Below are 15077 nucleotides of genomic sequence, written 5' to 3'. Positions count from 1 at the left end.
CCTTGTGAAAATGTTTCCATTTCAGGCCAGGACACAAAGTTCAATTTCTAATGAAACAAAGTGTCCTGGATTTGGGTTCAACTGAAATAAACCATTTCTAGAAAGCCAATATCTGTCATATCTTATTCTCTCACATTCTCAGACTCAGGGCTTTAATTTTAAGTAATGTTAAGTGTTTAATGTGTTTGCAAGATAGAGAGCCAAAGAACCCACAAAACAGAACATGTTCGGTTTCACAACTTTATTACAAATAAATTTGTAAGTAAACAAATCATAACTTTATAGGTTAAAGTTGATCGGGATTAAGGAGAACCTGGGTATAAGATCTGATACAGCGAGGTCTCAGGATCTTTTCCTGAGTGGGAGTACACACGAGGTAGGGAAGAGAAAACAACAAACCAGAACAGAGCTGCTGCTCCTAGGTCCTCTTTCTTCCATCTTCCCGCACAGCATTCTGACAGTCCCTGAGCTCTCCTCAACTGCACTACAAAAGGGCAGGCCACCCCCAGCACAGCCAAGTCCTGGACTCCCTTTGCTAGCAGCCAGGCACCATGTTAGTGATTTCCACCTTAGGGCTTTCCTTTTAAAGTCCACACCCCACATGCCTTTTCAGTCAGCTCTCTCACCTCTCCATATTCATTTCACTCTTCCCCAACTCCCCCAGCCCACCTTCTGCCAGCTCCTTCACTCACTGCATTTTCCACTTCTTTTTTTTTTTTTTTTTTTTTTTGAGGCGGAGTCTCGCTCTGTCGCCCGGACTGGAGTGCAATGGCCAGATCTCAGCTCACTGCAAGCTTCGCCTCCCGGGTTTGCGCCATTCTCCTGCCTCAGCCTCCCGAGTAGCTGGGACTACAGGCGCCCGCCACCTCGCCCGGCTAGTTTTTGTATTTTTAGTAGAGACGGGGTTTCACCGTGTTAGCCAGGATGGTCTCGATCTCCTGACCTCGTGATCCGCCCGTCTCGGCCTCCCAAAGTGCTGGGATTACAGGCTTGAGCCACCGCGCCCGGCCAACTTCTACTATACAGAACATTATTCATCAAGCAAGAGCCATGCCATGCAGAAACGCATCTGGTATGCTACGTAAATCACGCTGTTTCACCCGTTTTCCCCACGGTGGATACATTCCAGATTTGCTCCTCTCACCTTTAACTCAAAGCTATCTTTCTCAGTGAAGAATGTAGACAGCTACTTTGAATTCCATCATCTACTCCATTCTTATTTTCTCTAATCTCACTTTACGGTTATTGTTTAGCCTATTTGGGGAGCAAAGAAAACTCATGAAAAAGGGAATGACAGCAGATTCAAAGAGGAAAGAATGGGGAAAAGAAGGTGGGGGGGTGCTACATACTTCCATTTGACATTGTTTAAATAAAAAAATGATTTTCTTGGCAGGATGCTGTGGCTCATGCCTGTAATCCCAGCACTTTGGGAGGGCAAAGTGGGAAGACTGCTTGAGCCCAGGAGTTTGAGGCCAGCCTGGGTACAAAGAGAGACCCCGTCTCTCCGAAAAAAAAAAAAAAAATTTTTTTTTTTTCTTTAACTATCTGGGCATGGTGTTGCGTTCCTATAGTCCCAGCTACCTGGGAAGCTGAGGTGGGGGGATCCCTTGAGTCCAGGAGGTTCAGGCTGCAGTGAGCTACGATTGTACCACTGCACTCCAGCCTGGGTAACAGAGTGAGAGACCCTGTCTAAAAAACAAACAAAAAACGGAACTCAATGCTTATTTCTCTCCTTTCCTATTCTGTAATCACATTTTTTTCTCATCACTTGCACAGATCAGAACATCAAATGCTATAACCCACCACACATTCAATGGTCTTGATTCTTTTTCTCACAGATCCCTCTTATAAGGTATTGCTGATCTCTACAGAATACTGCTTTCCTTTTGATTCCCATCATTCTACTCTACCTAGGTTCTGCAAGTACTGAGTCAGCAAATGTTTACTGAGCGCTCAACTTGTTTTGAATGCTGTGTGATAAAGGCTTAGAACAAAACAGTAAACATAGGAGCAAATAATGTAATATTCTCAGGTCCTATTCTAGAATCTCTACGTCTATAGGTGACCTATGCACCCTCAAGTTTGGTACCATGATAAGAAGACATACTTTCTCTTTAGTTTCATTAATCTGAGATTTCATTTCCAAAGCAATTTTCTTCCATATGCAAATAACACCTCTATCTGCCACAAATATTTAAGTGTGGTTTTTTTTTGTTTTTTTTTTTGAGACAGTCTAGCTCTGTCACCCAGGCTGAAGTGCAGTGGGGAGATCTCAGCTCACTGCAATGTCTGCCTTCCAGGTTCAAGCGATTCTCATGCCTCAGCCTCCTGAGTAGCTAAGATTACAGGTGTGTGCCACCATGCCTGGCTATTTTTTTGTATTTTTAGTAGATATGGGTTTTGCCATGTTGGCCAGGCTGGTTTCGAACTCCTGGCCTCAAGGGATTTGCCTGCCTCGGCCTCCCAAAGTGCAATTTTAACCATTTTTTTCCCCAGGATTGGGAAAACCCTTTATTTCTCTATAGAATTACTGAATTTTAACTATTTAAAAGTGTTTCGTTGAGTGGCAATACATACATTCACATTGTTGTGAAATCAAGAGCCCTATCCAGCTTTAGAAATTTTTCATCTTCCCAAAATGAAACTCTGTACCCATTAACTCACTTTAAGCCAGTAATGATTTTCATGGCCCCAACCCCGATTCTTCTCCTGCTTTCCTACTTGGCTAACATTTCAAGGTTCATCATCAAAATCACCCCCTTGCAACTACTCTCAAGCCTTTGGCACTGCTTCTCCTCTGTCAAACCTGCAGGGCAAAACACGAATTTTGGGTGAACTGATCACCTGCCTGCTCTTTGCTGCAGTCATAACAGCTGAATGTTGCTAGGAGAAAAAATCACACAACTAGCTCAGCTGACTGGTTTCACTTTAAATTCATGGCCCCAAGCCATGGTGAGGGATTCAACAATACCCAGCATTGAAACTACCTTGTTTCCCAGTTACTCAGTTCCTTGTCCTGTTGCTCAAGGTGAAGTGTCCATCTCTCCTGAAATCATCCACTACCCCTTCTTCGTTTAAGTCGCTGGCCTTGCGAAGAGACCAAGACTACCAACACACCGTGTGGAACCCTGTCTCTACTAAAAATACAAAATTAGCCAGGTGTGGTGGTGCATACTTGTAATCCTAGCTACTTGGGAGGCTGAGACAGGAGAACTGTTTGAACCCGACATGAAGGTTGCAGTGAGCCGAGATTGAACCACTGCACTCCAGCCTGGGCAACAGGAGCAAAACTCTGTCTCCAAAAAAAAAAAAAAACAAGGATGCTGCTCCATTGGTAGTCTTGGTCTCTCTTCTGGATTAGTCTCACTTTCTCTATTAAATATTCTCGTTAGCCTATCTAGGTTCCCATTGTTTAAAAGAAAGGCCCTCTTCCTTACACAGGGAGACTCTGTCTCTACAAAAAAAATTTTTTTTTAAATTAGTTGGGTTATGGTGGTGCACACCTGTGGTCCCAGCTACTCAGAAGAGGCTGAGGTAGGAGGATCACTTGATCCCAGGAGGTTGAGGCTGTGGTGAGCCATACTTTGCACCATTGCACTCCAACCTGGATGACTGACACCTTGTCTAAAAAAAAAAAAAAAAAAAAAAAAGGCAAAAAGCCCTCTTCTTTGACCCCATCTCCCTCTGAAGCCACTAAGCTGTTTCTCTCCACTTTACAGCAGCAAAATTTCCCTAACGAGGTGTCGATATTCACCTCCCTTCCTACTCTCTCTTCAAAGCATTCCAATGTGGCTTGAACCACTTGTCAAAACAGTCACCATCATGTTGTCAAATCCGAATAAACATTTCTCTATTCTCATTGTGTAACTTACCAGCAGCATTTGACAGAGGTGACCATTCCCTCTTTCTTGAAAATAAAACACTCTCCCACTTTAATAGCTGAAACTTCTCAGTCTCCTTTGCCCAAGCTTTAGCCATTGTTAGTGTTTTAGTGTTTTTTTTCCCCCCACAGAGCTGGCTGTGTGGGAGACCAGAGTTTTACTAGTCAAATCAGTCTCCTACAGCTTGATCTTAAGGCCACAAACAATCTCAATCAGTTCCATGACATGCCATCTGTACACTAGTGACTCCCAAAATTTATGTGCAGTCTAGATCACTCCCCTCAGCTCGACTTAAATATTCATTGCCTACTTAACTCTCCACTTGGATGTCTCCCAAGTATTTCAAACATACAACAGGTTCCACACGGAACTCTTGCTACCCACCCCTCCCCACCTGTTCCTTCTCCAGTCTTCTCCAACCAGCAAATGGTACCATCAGCAGCCCATGGATGGGGCGTGCAACCTGAAGGCACCCTTGGTTCCTCCCTCTCCCTCCACAGCCAACCTATTAAGCAAATCCTTCTGATTCCATCTCCAAAATATATATGTGAAAGCTGCTGTCTACTCTGCTGTATCTCATTGCCACTTTACTTGCCCGAGATACTATTGATCTTGGGCTAACTACTGCAATACGCTCCTAACTTCCCTGTTTCCTCTCTTCCTCTAAATAGTTATTTTTTAAAAAACATTATCACTGCCCAAATTAAAACCCCTCATTGCCATTAGAATAAAATCCAAAAATCCCCCTATGACGTAACACAAGAAGACCCATAGGATCTCTCCATCTCCATCTCATGCCTACCCTATTCTTAATTTCTCCCCTTGCTCAGAGGAGCCTTCTCTCCAGTCTAACATCCAACCTTCCAGTTCTTTGAACTTCTTCCCATGTCTGGAATGTCTCCCCAGCTTTTCACATGGTTAGCACAAGTTCATGTTTCAAGTCTCAGCGCAAATATCACCTCTACAAAGAGACTTTCCTTGGCCCTTCCTAGACAAAATGGTCATTGATTTTTTAACTATTTTCTGTCCTTCCCCACTATACTGTAAATTCCGTTGAGTGCAGAGATCTTGACGGTCTTAAATTCCAATAAAGGTTAAAGAAGCTACTGTTTCCCTCTAAGCAGGTTTATTTTAGATATCCCCCTCATTTCAAGCTTTATTGGATTTTAGTCTAGTCAAAGATTATAATTACTTTGGCATTTACCATAAAAAACAAGGGGAGAAAACCAGAAGTGACTTCCCTTCAAAAACTGTAAGTCACTCCACCCACCTAGTGGTCTAGACTGGACAGACTGCACAGAGGTATTCAACAGATGCTCCTTACAAAAATTTTCCAATGTGGACATATGCAAAGATGGCATAATTCTGACATCTGCATCAAAAATCTAAGTTTTTTTTTTTTTTTTTGAGACGGAGTTTCGCTCTGCCACTCAGGCTGGAGTGCAGTGGCCGGATCTCAGCTCACTGCAAGCTCCGCCTCCCGGGTTTACGCCATTCTCCTGCCTCAGCCTCCCGAGTAGCTGGGACTACAGGTGCCCGCCACGTCGCCCGGCTAGTTTTTTGTATTTTTAGTAGAGACAGGGTTTCACCATGTTAGCCAGGATGGTCTCGATCTCCTGACCTCGTGATCCGCCCGTCTCGGCGTCCCAAAGTGCTGGGATTACAGGCTTGAGCCACCGCGCCCGGCCAAAAATCTAAGTTTTAAACTCCTCTCCCTAGCAATTACTAAACACAACGATCTGAGAAGAATCAACAAGGGAAAGCATAAAATAAGTAAAATACATGATCCTTAATCCAGAGAAGTTAATGATTTCATCACTGACTTAGTTCTCTTTCTCATTTTAGTAAGGTCATCTATTCATCACCTGCTCTAGATGCTTCTTCCTGACCCGTGTTTTTTGTCACCAGGCTGGAGTGCCGTGGTGCCATCTCAGCTCACTGCAACCTCCCAGGTTCAAACCATTCTCCTGTCTGAACCTCCTGAGTAGCTGGGATTACAGGCACGTGCCACCATGCTCGGCTAATTTTTGTATTTTTAGTAGAGACAGGGTTTCACCACGTTGGTCAGGCTGGTCTCAAACTCCTGACCTCATGACCCGCCCACCTCAGCCTCCCAAAGTGCTAGGATTACAGGTCTGAGCCACTGTGCCTGGCTCTGACCTGTGTTTTTATCCATATTCTGCTATTAGGTTCCACATAACTTGACCATCCTACTTCCCAAAACCCAGAAGATACGTCAATTCAAAATTCAGGAAACAATCTTTTCTTTTAAGGATTTATCTTCAGGTCTTTATATCAGGGTCTTTTCTACCCTATTCTTAATTTCTGGATCAATCCTGGATTCTTTTTTTTTTGAGACTGGAGTTTCATTCTTGTTTCCCAGACTGGGAGTGCAATGGCGCGGTCTCGGGCCACTGCAACCTCTGCCTCCCCAGTTCACGTGATGCTCTTGCCTCGGCCTCCCAAGTAGCCGTGATTACAGGCACCTGCCACCACACCCGGCTAACTTTTTTGTATTTTTAGTAGAGATGGGGTTTCACCATGTTGGACAGGCTGGTCTCTAACTCCTGACCTCAGGTAATCCGCCCGCCTCGGCCTCCCAAAGTGCTGGGATTACAGGCATGAGCCACCGTGCCCTGCCTCAATGCTATGTTTGTTACACAGCTGTCTTGACTAAACTAGATGGCCTGACTAGACCTAGAAGCCTGTATGTCATATAACTTCCCAAGAGAATGAGACAATATACTTTAAAAAATGTACTGAGATTTTAAGGTCTTAGGATACCTAAACCTTTTTTTCTGAGGAAATAATTTCGATTATTTGATAAATGGCAGCTAGAATGGAGAAAATAAAACTGAGACTAATGTGAGCAAAAAACTGCTGAAACTCAAAATTATATGGACCTCCATTCTCACGTTCCAATTCAAAAGAGCCAGCAGAACAGTGCATAGCACAGTACGAGACAGTCCAAATGTGTATCTGTGTCACACTGGAATCACCTGCAAAGCTTTGGAATGAATACTAGATCTTTGGGTATAGCGGGTGCAAGGTGGGCCAGAATGTCAACATTGAACATCAAGAAGTTGGAGCGCCTGACACATAATTAAAGGACCCCATTGGCCCTAGCAAATGATGGTGGAAGAGGTGATGTTACAAATCTCTATTTAAAAACATCCCCCAAGTTAATTCTGATGCTCAGATTTGGAAACCACAGGTGTAGGGGGAAAAATACAGCTTTCGTGATCCAATGGCAACTTGACTAAAAACTGCAAGACCTCGAAAAATTACTATACTTCTGTGAACGTTAGTTCATTCCCCGGTAGACAGATCATAAAATCACTATTTCAGGGCTGATATAATAGAAATTATACAAAGCATCAAGCACAGTTCCTGGCATACAGATGTTCAGTATATGATAGGTCTTATTAAATGGTCTAAAACATCCACTATGTATATTTACAAACACAAGGACACACCTACTGGCATCACTGTGTTATTTTTCTATACTAGAAATTAACTATTTACTTTCCATGTCTGCGGACTTCTAGAGAAATCAGAGCTTTACAAATCTTTCCCCTCCTCTTTTCAGTAACAATGTAAACGCTAAACCCCTCCCCCATCTCTAACATAGATACTTACTACCAACAGATACTTACGTGGATGCTTTTAATAATGCAGTTTTGCTTTTTAAAAGTTTCAGAGTGTTTTAAAGCATTATTTAACTTTTCAGATCAGCGTTCTAAGAAACTGTTTTCATTCACTGCCATTTGAAGTAATATGAAAGCCAACAAGAAGTTTCAGAAAACTGGAACCCATCACCTTCTCACAATCTGACTAGTAAATGTCTCCTCAGGGTTGTTTTAGAGTAAAACTAAGAAACGAAGCGTAGGGTACCCACAAGAGAACCATGTTATGGGAAGGCAGACAGACAACGTCCTGGACTCTTTTTTTAGTTTTGTAACCTGGTTGGACTCTACTTCCAATAACTGGAGAATGAAGGAAAAGCCTCAATGCCCTGCCCCCACGCCGGGCCAGAGAAGACAAAGGCGTCCACTCTCAGACCGCAGGAGAGAAAATGGCAGGAGCGCCTCACCTCCAATTTTGACTGGGAGGAGTGGGGGTGCGGGGTCAGGGAGGGAACCCATCAGCCGCGAGGCTCGACGCCCAGTCCCCTTCTTCCATCACAAGTGGGAAGGAGGAAGAAGCTGACCCCAGTCCTTCCCGCTCCGAGCCGGCAGCCTCGTCTTTTGGTTCTGGGGCCGTGGGGAAGGAGAAGGCCGCGCGACCCCGGTCCCATCTCCAGAATTCAGCACAGTGCTCTCGCCTCCCGCTGGCCCCGGGCCTCGCGGCGCCCCGGTCAGCGAGATGTCCTCGGAGGGCGCCGCCCGCGCCGCGAGAAAGATGGCGCCTGCGGAGCAACTGCGCCACCAGCCCTGGCGACAGGCCAGGCCCAGCGCCATCTTAGCGTCTTCCAACCGCACCCCCCACCCGAGATCCCGCATTTGGGGCGACTCGGGGGGCGCGAATAGCATCAAGCCCGCGCGCACTCGGCCAAAAAAGCGCCGTCCCAGCCACACAGCTCTTCTGGCCGGCGCTGCGGGCAGCACGGGCCTCGTAGGAAACACCCTGCTGGGCCGCGACTCCTCCGCGCTGCTGGGGACTCAGCCGAACCCGGCCGCGGACCCTTCGCGCGGCTGGGGGCTCGGCCGGATCCGGCCGCAGATCCTCTGCGGTGCTTCGGAAAGGCAGCGAGGCGGCTGGGAAGGGGCCGTCCCGCGGCAGGTGCGCGCCGCCGCCTCGGGCTCGGAGTGGGAGCGGGGCCGCGGCGACTCGCCGGCCCGAGCTCTCCCCGCCGCAGCCCGGACCTGCTCTCCTCGCCGCGGCCGCCCGCAGATGCGGCGGGAAGGACGAAGCCAGGATGAAAAATAAACCCCGTCTCCGCCGCCTCCCTCCCCACCCTCTCCCCTCCCCCTCCCCAGACGCGGGGTCCATTTTGCCGAGAAGAAAGAAAATGTGATTCACACCCTAGAGCTTCCGAGAGAGAAAAGAAACGAGGGGGGGAAACAGAGGGGAGGAGATTGGAAAAGCTTATTTTTCTTCCTCGCCCGCCGTCACTCCAGGCCCTCCCTGCCCCCTGCTCGCGGCCCCGCCGCGCCGTCTTCCCCTCGCCGAGCCCTGCTCCCTCCTTCCCGGCTCCCGGCGGCTCCGGGGGGCGGAAAACACACTCACACTCGCGCACACAACTAATTTTAAACCGGCTCAATCAATGAGTCATTAAAAGGCTTCCCTCCCCTCCCCTCCCCTCCCCACCACCAACCGCCACGCCACCCCCTTCCCGGGCTCTCCCTCTCCCCGCTCCAGAAATTTGCATCCGCGGAAAAGAGAAAAAAAAAAAAAGGAAAAAGAAAGGCGCCGGGCCCCCACCTCGCCGAGGCGCCCCCGGCCCGGCCTCGCCGCCCCCTGCCTGCCTGCGCCCCCGCCCGAGACACTGAACTTGGTCTTCCCGGGGCCCCGGCAGCGCTGGGAAAGGCATAAACACTCGATTCCCCTTTTCTCCGTGTCCATTAAACATCCACCCACCACCACCATCACCCACCCACAAACCCACCCCCCCCCAAAAAAAAAAACACAGCCTTAGCCAATAGCTCTCTGGGCTGAAACCTAATATCCTGGTTTTGGCAACTCGGTGTTTAATTTGCTCCTCTTTCTTTTCTGTCTGGAGACAGATCTCCAGACCCCCCTCCCTCTCTTTTCCCCTCCCCGAAGGAAAGAGGCAGAGGAAGGAGGTTGTGTGTTTTTTTTTCTCCTTGAAATTTTTATCACAAAATTATAATACACTCAAAGGGAAACTCACCGTCATGAAAAAGCAGTGCCTTGTCAACGGGGTTTCTGCGCCATCGCAACAGGGGCGGCGGCGGCGGCGGGCGCGGGGCGCGGGGCGCGAGCGCGGGAGCTCCCGGCCGAGCGGCGCCGGCCACACGCGCTCCGCTCTCTCTCTCGCTCACCCCCGCGCCGGGCGGCGGGCGCCCGCTCCCCGCGCCCGCCCGGCCTTCATGCTCTGCGCCCGGGCAAACCGCTCGCCTGCTCGTCTACCTCCAAACTTCGGTTCTCGCCTGGCAAAAAATGTGGAGATTAGGATTTTTTTTAATTAAAAAATCTTTTTTTTTTTTTTTTTTTTTTTTGGTAAATCAAGCTCCAAAGATGTTCATTCCTGTTTCCTTTGGGATTCTTTTTAACTTCAGAAATGTACTGGTTTATTCAAGAAACAGTTTTATTTGGCTTTAAAAAAAATTATTAAGATCCACGAGGTGCGTGCTAATTCTCTTGCAGGCTCTCTCTCCACACACACACACACACACACACACACACACACACACACACACACACACACACACAGTTTTAGCTTGACACGGGAACGGGGAGATTAAAGACAAAAAAAAAAAACCTACAAGATTTGTTTAGAACTCTAATTAGAGCAAGCCTCAGTAAATACGTTTTGCATATGCTTTTTAAAAACCAAAACCACTTTTAACTTAGTTATTAGGCAAATAACTGGTTCGTCCTAACTTTTAAATGTACTAAGCTTTCTTTGCAACACTCTTTGTCCATTCCAAAATTCGTGAAACCTTACCTGTGAAGCCCATATGTGAACATTAAAAAGGAAAACAAAAAACTTTAGTGACCAAAAGGAAGGTGAGGCAGAGTAAATCACGCTCACAACATTCTACTGCCTTCTCTTTATGTAGATACCTTTTATCTTCATATTTACGGAATTTTCATTACATAATCCCCTCATTCTTAAAAGAGAGCTAGTCAATCTTTTAACATTCTTTGGTCCAAGTATAACTACCACCCATTTTTTAATCTGAAATCTCAAATTGTTGAAACTTCTCTGTAAACCATCTAGTATCCAAAGCATTTAAATTATGTGGCCCAGGGCGGGCGCGGTGGCTCACACTTGTAATTCCAACACTTTGGGAGGCCGAGGCGGGTGGATCACCTGAGGTCAGCAGTTCGAGACCAGTCTGGACAACATAGTGAAACCCTGTCTCTATTAAAAATACAAAAATTAGCTGGGCGTGGTGGTGGGCTCCTGTAATCCCAGCTACTCGGGAGGCTGAGGCAGGAGAATCGCTTGAATCTGTGAGACAAAGGTTGCAGTGAGCCGAGCTCGGGCATTGCACTCTAGCCTGGGCCACGGAGCAAGACTCAAAACAAACAAAACAAAACAACACAACAATATTATGTGGCCTGGAGTGGGAGCAGGTGCCTTTGTAGTCCAGGTTAACTACAAATGCCCACAAAATATACCGGGGTTTTTTTTGTTGTCTTTTATTTTAAATAAACATCAAGGATAGGTAAAAGGTGAATTGTACAGAATGTAATTCAGGTTTTAAAAAATACATATTAAGCCTCAGAAATGTTATAAATTGTTTTAAAATCATTTGTAATACATATAGCAATAGGATCCTGCTGATAAACAGAATGCTCAGCTGCTCTGCCTATGGAGTAGCTGTTCTCAAACGGCTCAAACCCATCTCTCCCAGATATTTGGTGACTTCTCAATAAAACTCTCCCTAGATTAAAATTATTTAAGTGAAATTATTGTATTGTTTCTATATCCCCTCAGCATTAATAAAAACATAATGGTAGTACACCTTTCTTGCATATATAAGGATACTGTAACTAGACTATGTTGCATAAATTAAATCTGTTGAGGCCGGCATACAATGTTGTCATAGTCAATACAGAAGATCTTTTTAGTTAGGGTACAGTGGTTCAAGCTTGTAATCCTAGCACTTTGGGAGGCTGAGGAGGATTGTTTGAGGTTAGAAGTTTGAGACCAGTTTGGACAACAGGGCATGAGATCCCATCTCTAAAAAAAAATCAAAAATTAGCCAGGTATGTGTGGCACGTGCCTGTAGTTCCAGCTACTGGGGAGGCTGAGGCAGGAAGGCTGCTTGAGCCCACAAGTTGGAGGTTGCAGTGAGCTATGGGCAGTTTGACAGAGTGAGACCCTGTCTCTAAAAAATCTGGCTGGGTGCAGTGGCTCACACCTGTAATCCCTTTGGAAGGCCGAGATGGGAGGATCGCTTAAGGCCAGGAGTTCAAGAGCAGCCTGGCCAACATGACAAAACCCTGTCTCTACCAAAAATACAAAAATTAGCCAGGCGTAGTGGCATGTGCCTGCAGTCCCAGCTACTAGAGAGAAGCTGAGGCACGAGAATCACTTGAGATTGCGCAACAAAGCAAGCCTCTGTCTCAAAAAACAAACAAAGAAAAATACCATATCTTGTTCTGGTACTGCCATTCTGTCGTTCGTAATGTATGCTTTATATTTAAATGTGCCTTAAAAATACATTCAGTGATTTAGTATCACACAGCATCATCGAGGTGTTTTCTCAGATACTTTGCTTCAAATGCATCCAAGGGCTTCTTGGAATAGTAATCTTTGCATAAATTAGCATATTTCTCTACACTTGATGGTTGGACCAACCAGTTTTCTAATTGGCTTGGAAAATTTTTTAAACATGTTTTAAGGTGCCTTTGGATTGGCTGGGATGTAATTATAATACCCATTCTAAGAATTACATTTCAAGAGTCCATATATTATGCATTGCAATTAGGACCCACCAAGCAAGTTTTACAGCTGTTGCTCCACAGCGCCAATGATATATGTGTGTGTGTGTGTGTGTGTGTGTGTGTATTTTTTTTTTTTCTTGAGACAGATCTCCCTCTGTCACCCAGGCTGAAGTGGAGAGGCATAATCATATCTCACTACAGCCTGGAACTCCTGGGCTCCAGGAATTCTCTAGCCTCAGCCTTCCTAGTAGCTGGGAATATAGGTGCACACCAGCACACTCAGCCAATTTTTTAGTTTTTTAGAGACAGGGGTCCAGCCTGACCAACATGGTGAAACCCCATCTCTACCAAAAATACAAAAAAAAAAAAAAAAAAAAATTAGCCAGGCGTGGTGACAAGAGCATGTAATCCCAACTACTCAGGAGGCTGAGGCAGGAGAATTGCTTGAACCCAGGAGATGGAGGTTGCAGTGAGTCGAGATTGCGCCATTGCACTCCAGCCTGGGCGACAGAGCGAGACTCCGTCCCCACCTCACCCCGCAAAAAACAAGAGACAGGGTCTTGCTTTGTTGCCCCGGTGGGTTTTGAACTCCTGGGTCAAGTGATCCTTCTGCCTCAGCCTCTCAAACTGCTGGCATTACAGGTGTGAGCCACGGTGCTGGGCCCTCCAATGAAATAGTAATGGATTTCAGAAAGCTATCCTCCCAAGTCAGCCACAATTGCAAGGAAACTGAAATCTGACTTTAAAAATGACCTAACAAAGCTGAATTTATATACTCAAAAAGAGCTTAGGGCATTGCAGGCTTTTTAAAGATAATGTCCAAATACAAGAACATTGACATTTATTGAAGGTCATCTAAGTGCCACCAGGCATTATGCTAGATGCTTATACACATTATCATATGAACTTTCACTCAAACCCAAAGAATAAGGTTTAATTATCTGGATTTTGTAAATGAGGTTCCCAATAGGATAGTTTCAGCAATTTGCCTGGGGACATCAGTCTAATAAGGGCAGACAGGAGAACCAAGTCTGGCTGACCCCAAAACTCACCCTCTGTCAGGCCTGAAAAGGATCTTGGGAACAAGCAGTCTTTGCTGTTTCAATGTTAACATTAGAGTTCAGTGGTGTGGTACAGAGGGGACAGCTGTCTAATTAGTAAAGACCTACTTTGAGAATGCCAGTTGTCCTACCTAATTTTAAATCTGGAGGAGAAGTTTAGAAAATACTGGGACACAGTAGGAGAATTTCAGATTCTCCAGGTACAACCAAAATTGTAATTATTTAATAATATGACAAAACAAAAACAACTTTTTCCCCAGATTATTATAAAACTTCATTTAAATGAGGGATATGCTTTGTATATTAAAATTTAGAATTATAGTTTATATAGACAGGATTTTGGTAGCTGAATGTAAGATTAGAAAACTTTTTAAGAGGAAAGTTCTTCAAATGGCTTTACTATATGCAAATAGCTTTAACTGTATTCACTACAGTTTAATGATGTACAATAAACTGGCCATTCCTATGATTCCCATCTGTGTATGTGACTTAGAAAGAAAGGCAACTGGACAGACAAAAAAGGAGGATGTAAATATAATTGAAATGTTCTAACACATGCTTGGACCTCCAAATAAACAGGCCCAGTGTCCACATAACAATGAAATGTGAAAGTGTTCTTTTTCTCCCTCCAAATGTTTCCCTTGGTTGGTTAAACATTCTCAGAAGTGGAGAATGAAAATGCTGGAGATTGAGCAGTGATACACATGACCAGATGTATCCAGATCACAGAAATATCAACACATACCAGAAGAATAAGTGTCCTATGGAGTGTGTGTGAAACAAAATTTTTTAAATTATCAGTGTGCATACATAAGGTATATATCTTTACTTGTACCTATAGAAGTACTTATATTCTGAGGTTTAAGTGTACTGGCTCTGTATTCAGACTGACCTGGGTTCAAATTCTAATTTTGTCACTTACCAGGTGTGTGGCTTTGGGCAAGTCATTTCACCACTCAAGGCTTCAACTTCCTCATCTATAAAATGGGGATGATTATAGTACCCACCTCTAAGAGTTATTTTAAGGGTTCAGGAACTAGTGTAAAATGTTTAGCATGGTGCCTGAAACATGAGAGTTCAATACATTCAACTGTACTGCCTTATTTTAGTTATGTGTCAGGTTAAGCCCTGTGAGATCTTCCCATGTGACTATTCAATGGCAATCTCCTATGATTCAACCTGGTATGTTTCTCTTATGTTCCCTCCTGGATAGGGAGCTCTTCAAGGATGCCAGATCATCATCTCCATCCTTAAATTCTCTAAGAGTCTATCAGAGTTATTTTGTATATAGTTTGGTCACAATCAACATTTTTGCAATAAAGGCAAAACAGCCTAGTCCACAAGATCTACAAGAAATTAGCATATCTCTATCTAGCGATCCACATATTAAGAGGGTAAAATAACTCTCCTTAAACCATGTAAAACCATTGCCCAGTTGATTACAGGCAGTACTATATAGACTAATGGTTTAGAGTTCTCTCCAGTTTTCACTGCCATTTTTTAGCCATGTGATTTTGGCCTAGTTTAAAAATTTCTCTCACCTAAGTTTCCT

General features: G+C 45.0%; 1 protein-coding gene across 4 annotated transcripts in view; it reads right to left on the bottom strand.

The window, feature by feature from the left end:
* BICRAL (BRD4 interacting chromatin remodeling complex associated protein like) overlaps positions 1 to 15077 on the bottom strand; it is a 127004-nt gene that overhangs the window by 81290 nt on the left and 30637 nt on the right. For 2 of the 4 annotated variants that reach the window (XM_030928493.1, XM_030928491.1), the window contains exon 2: positions 9736 to 9994. Coding sequence is in view for 1 of the 4 variants with exons in the window: in XM_030928490.1 (XP_030784350.1) it covers positions 7975 to 8026 (52 nt within the window). In the remaining 3 variants the exon portion in view is untranslated. Of the gene's footprint in view, positions 1 to 7974; positions 8202 to 9735; positions 10024 to 15077 lie in introns of those variants that run through there. The other 2 variants (XM_030928492.1, XM_030928490.1) reach the window with 2 other exon arrangements.

This window comes from Rhinopithecus roxellana, chromosome 4 (assembly GCF_007565055.1).
Source record: "Rhinopithecus roxellana isolate Shanxi Qingling chromosome 4, ASM756505v1, whole genome shotgun sequence".
Taxonomy (NCBI): domain Eukaryota; kingdom Metazoa; phylum Chordata; class Mammalia; order Primates; family Cercopithecidae; genus Rhinopithecus; species Rhinopithecus roxellana.
Note: the sequence above shows the minus strand (reverse complement) of the source record. Positions and strands in the feature narration are given on the sequence as shown.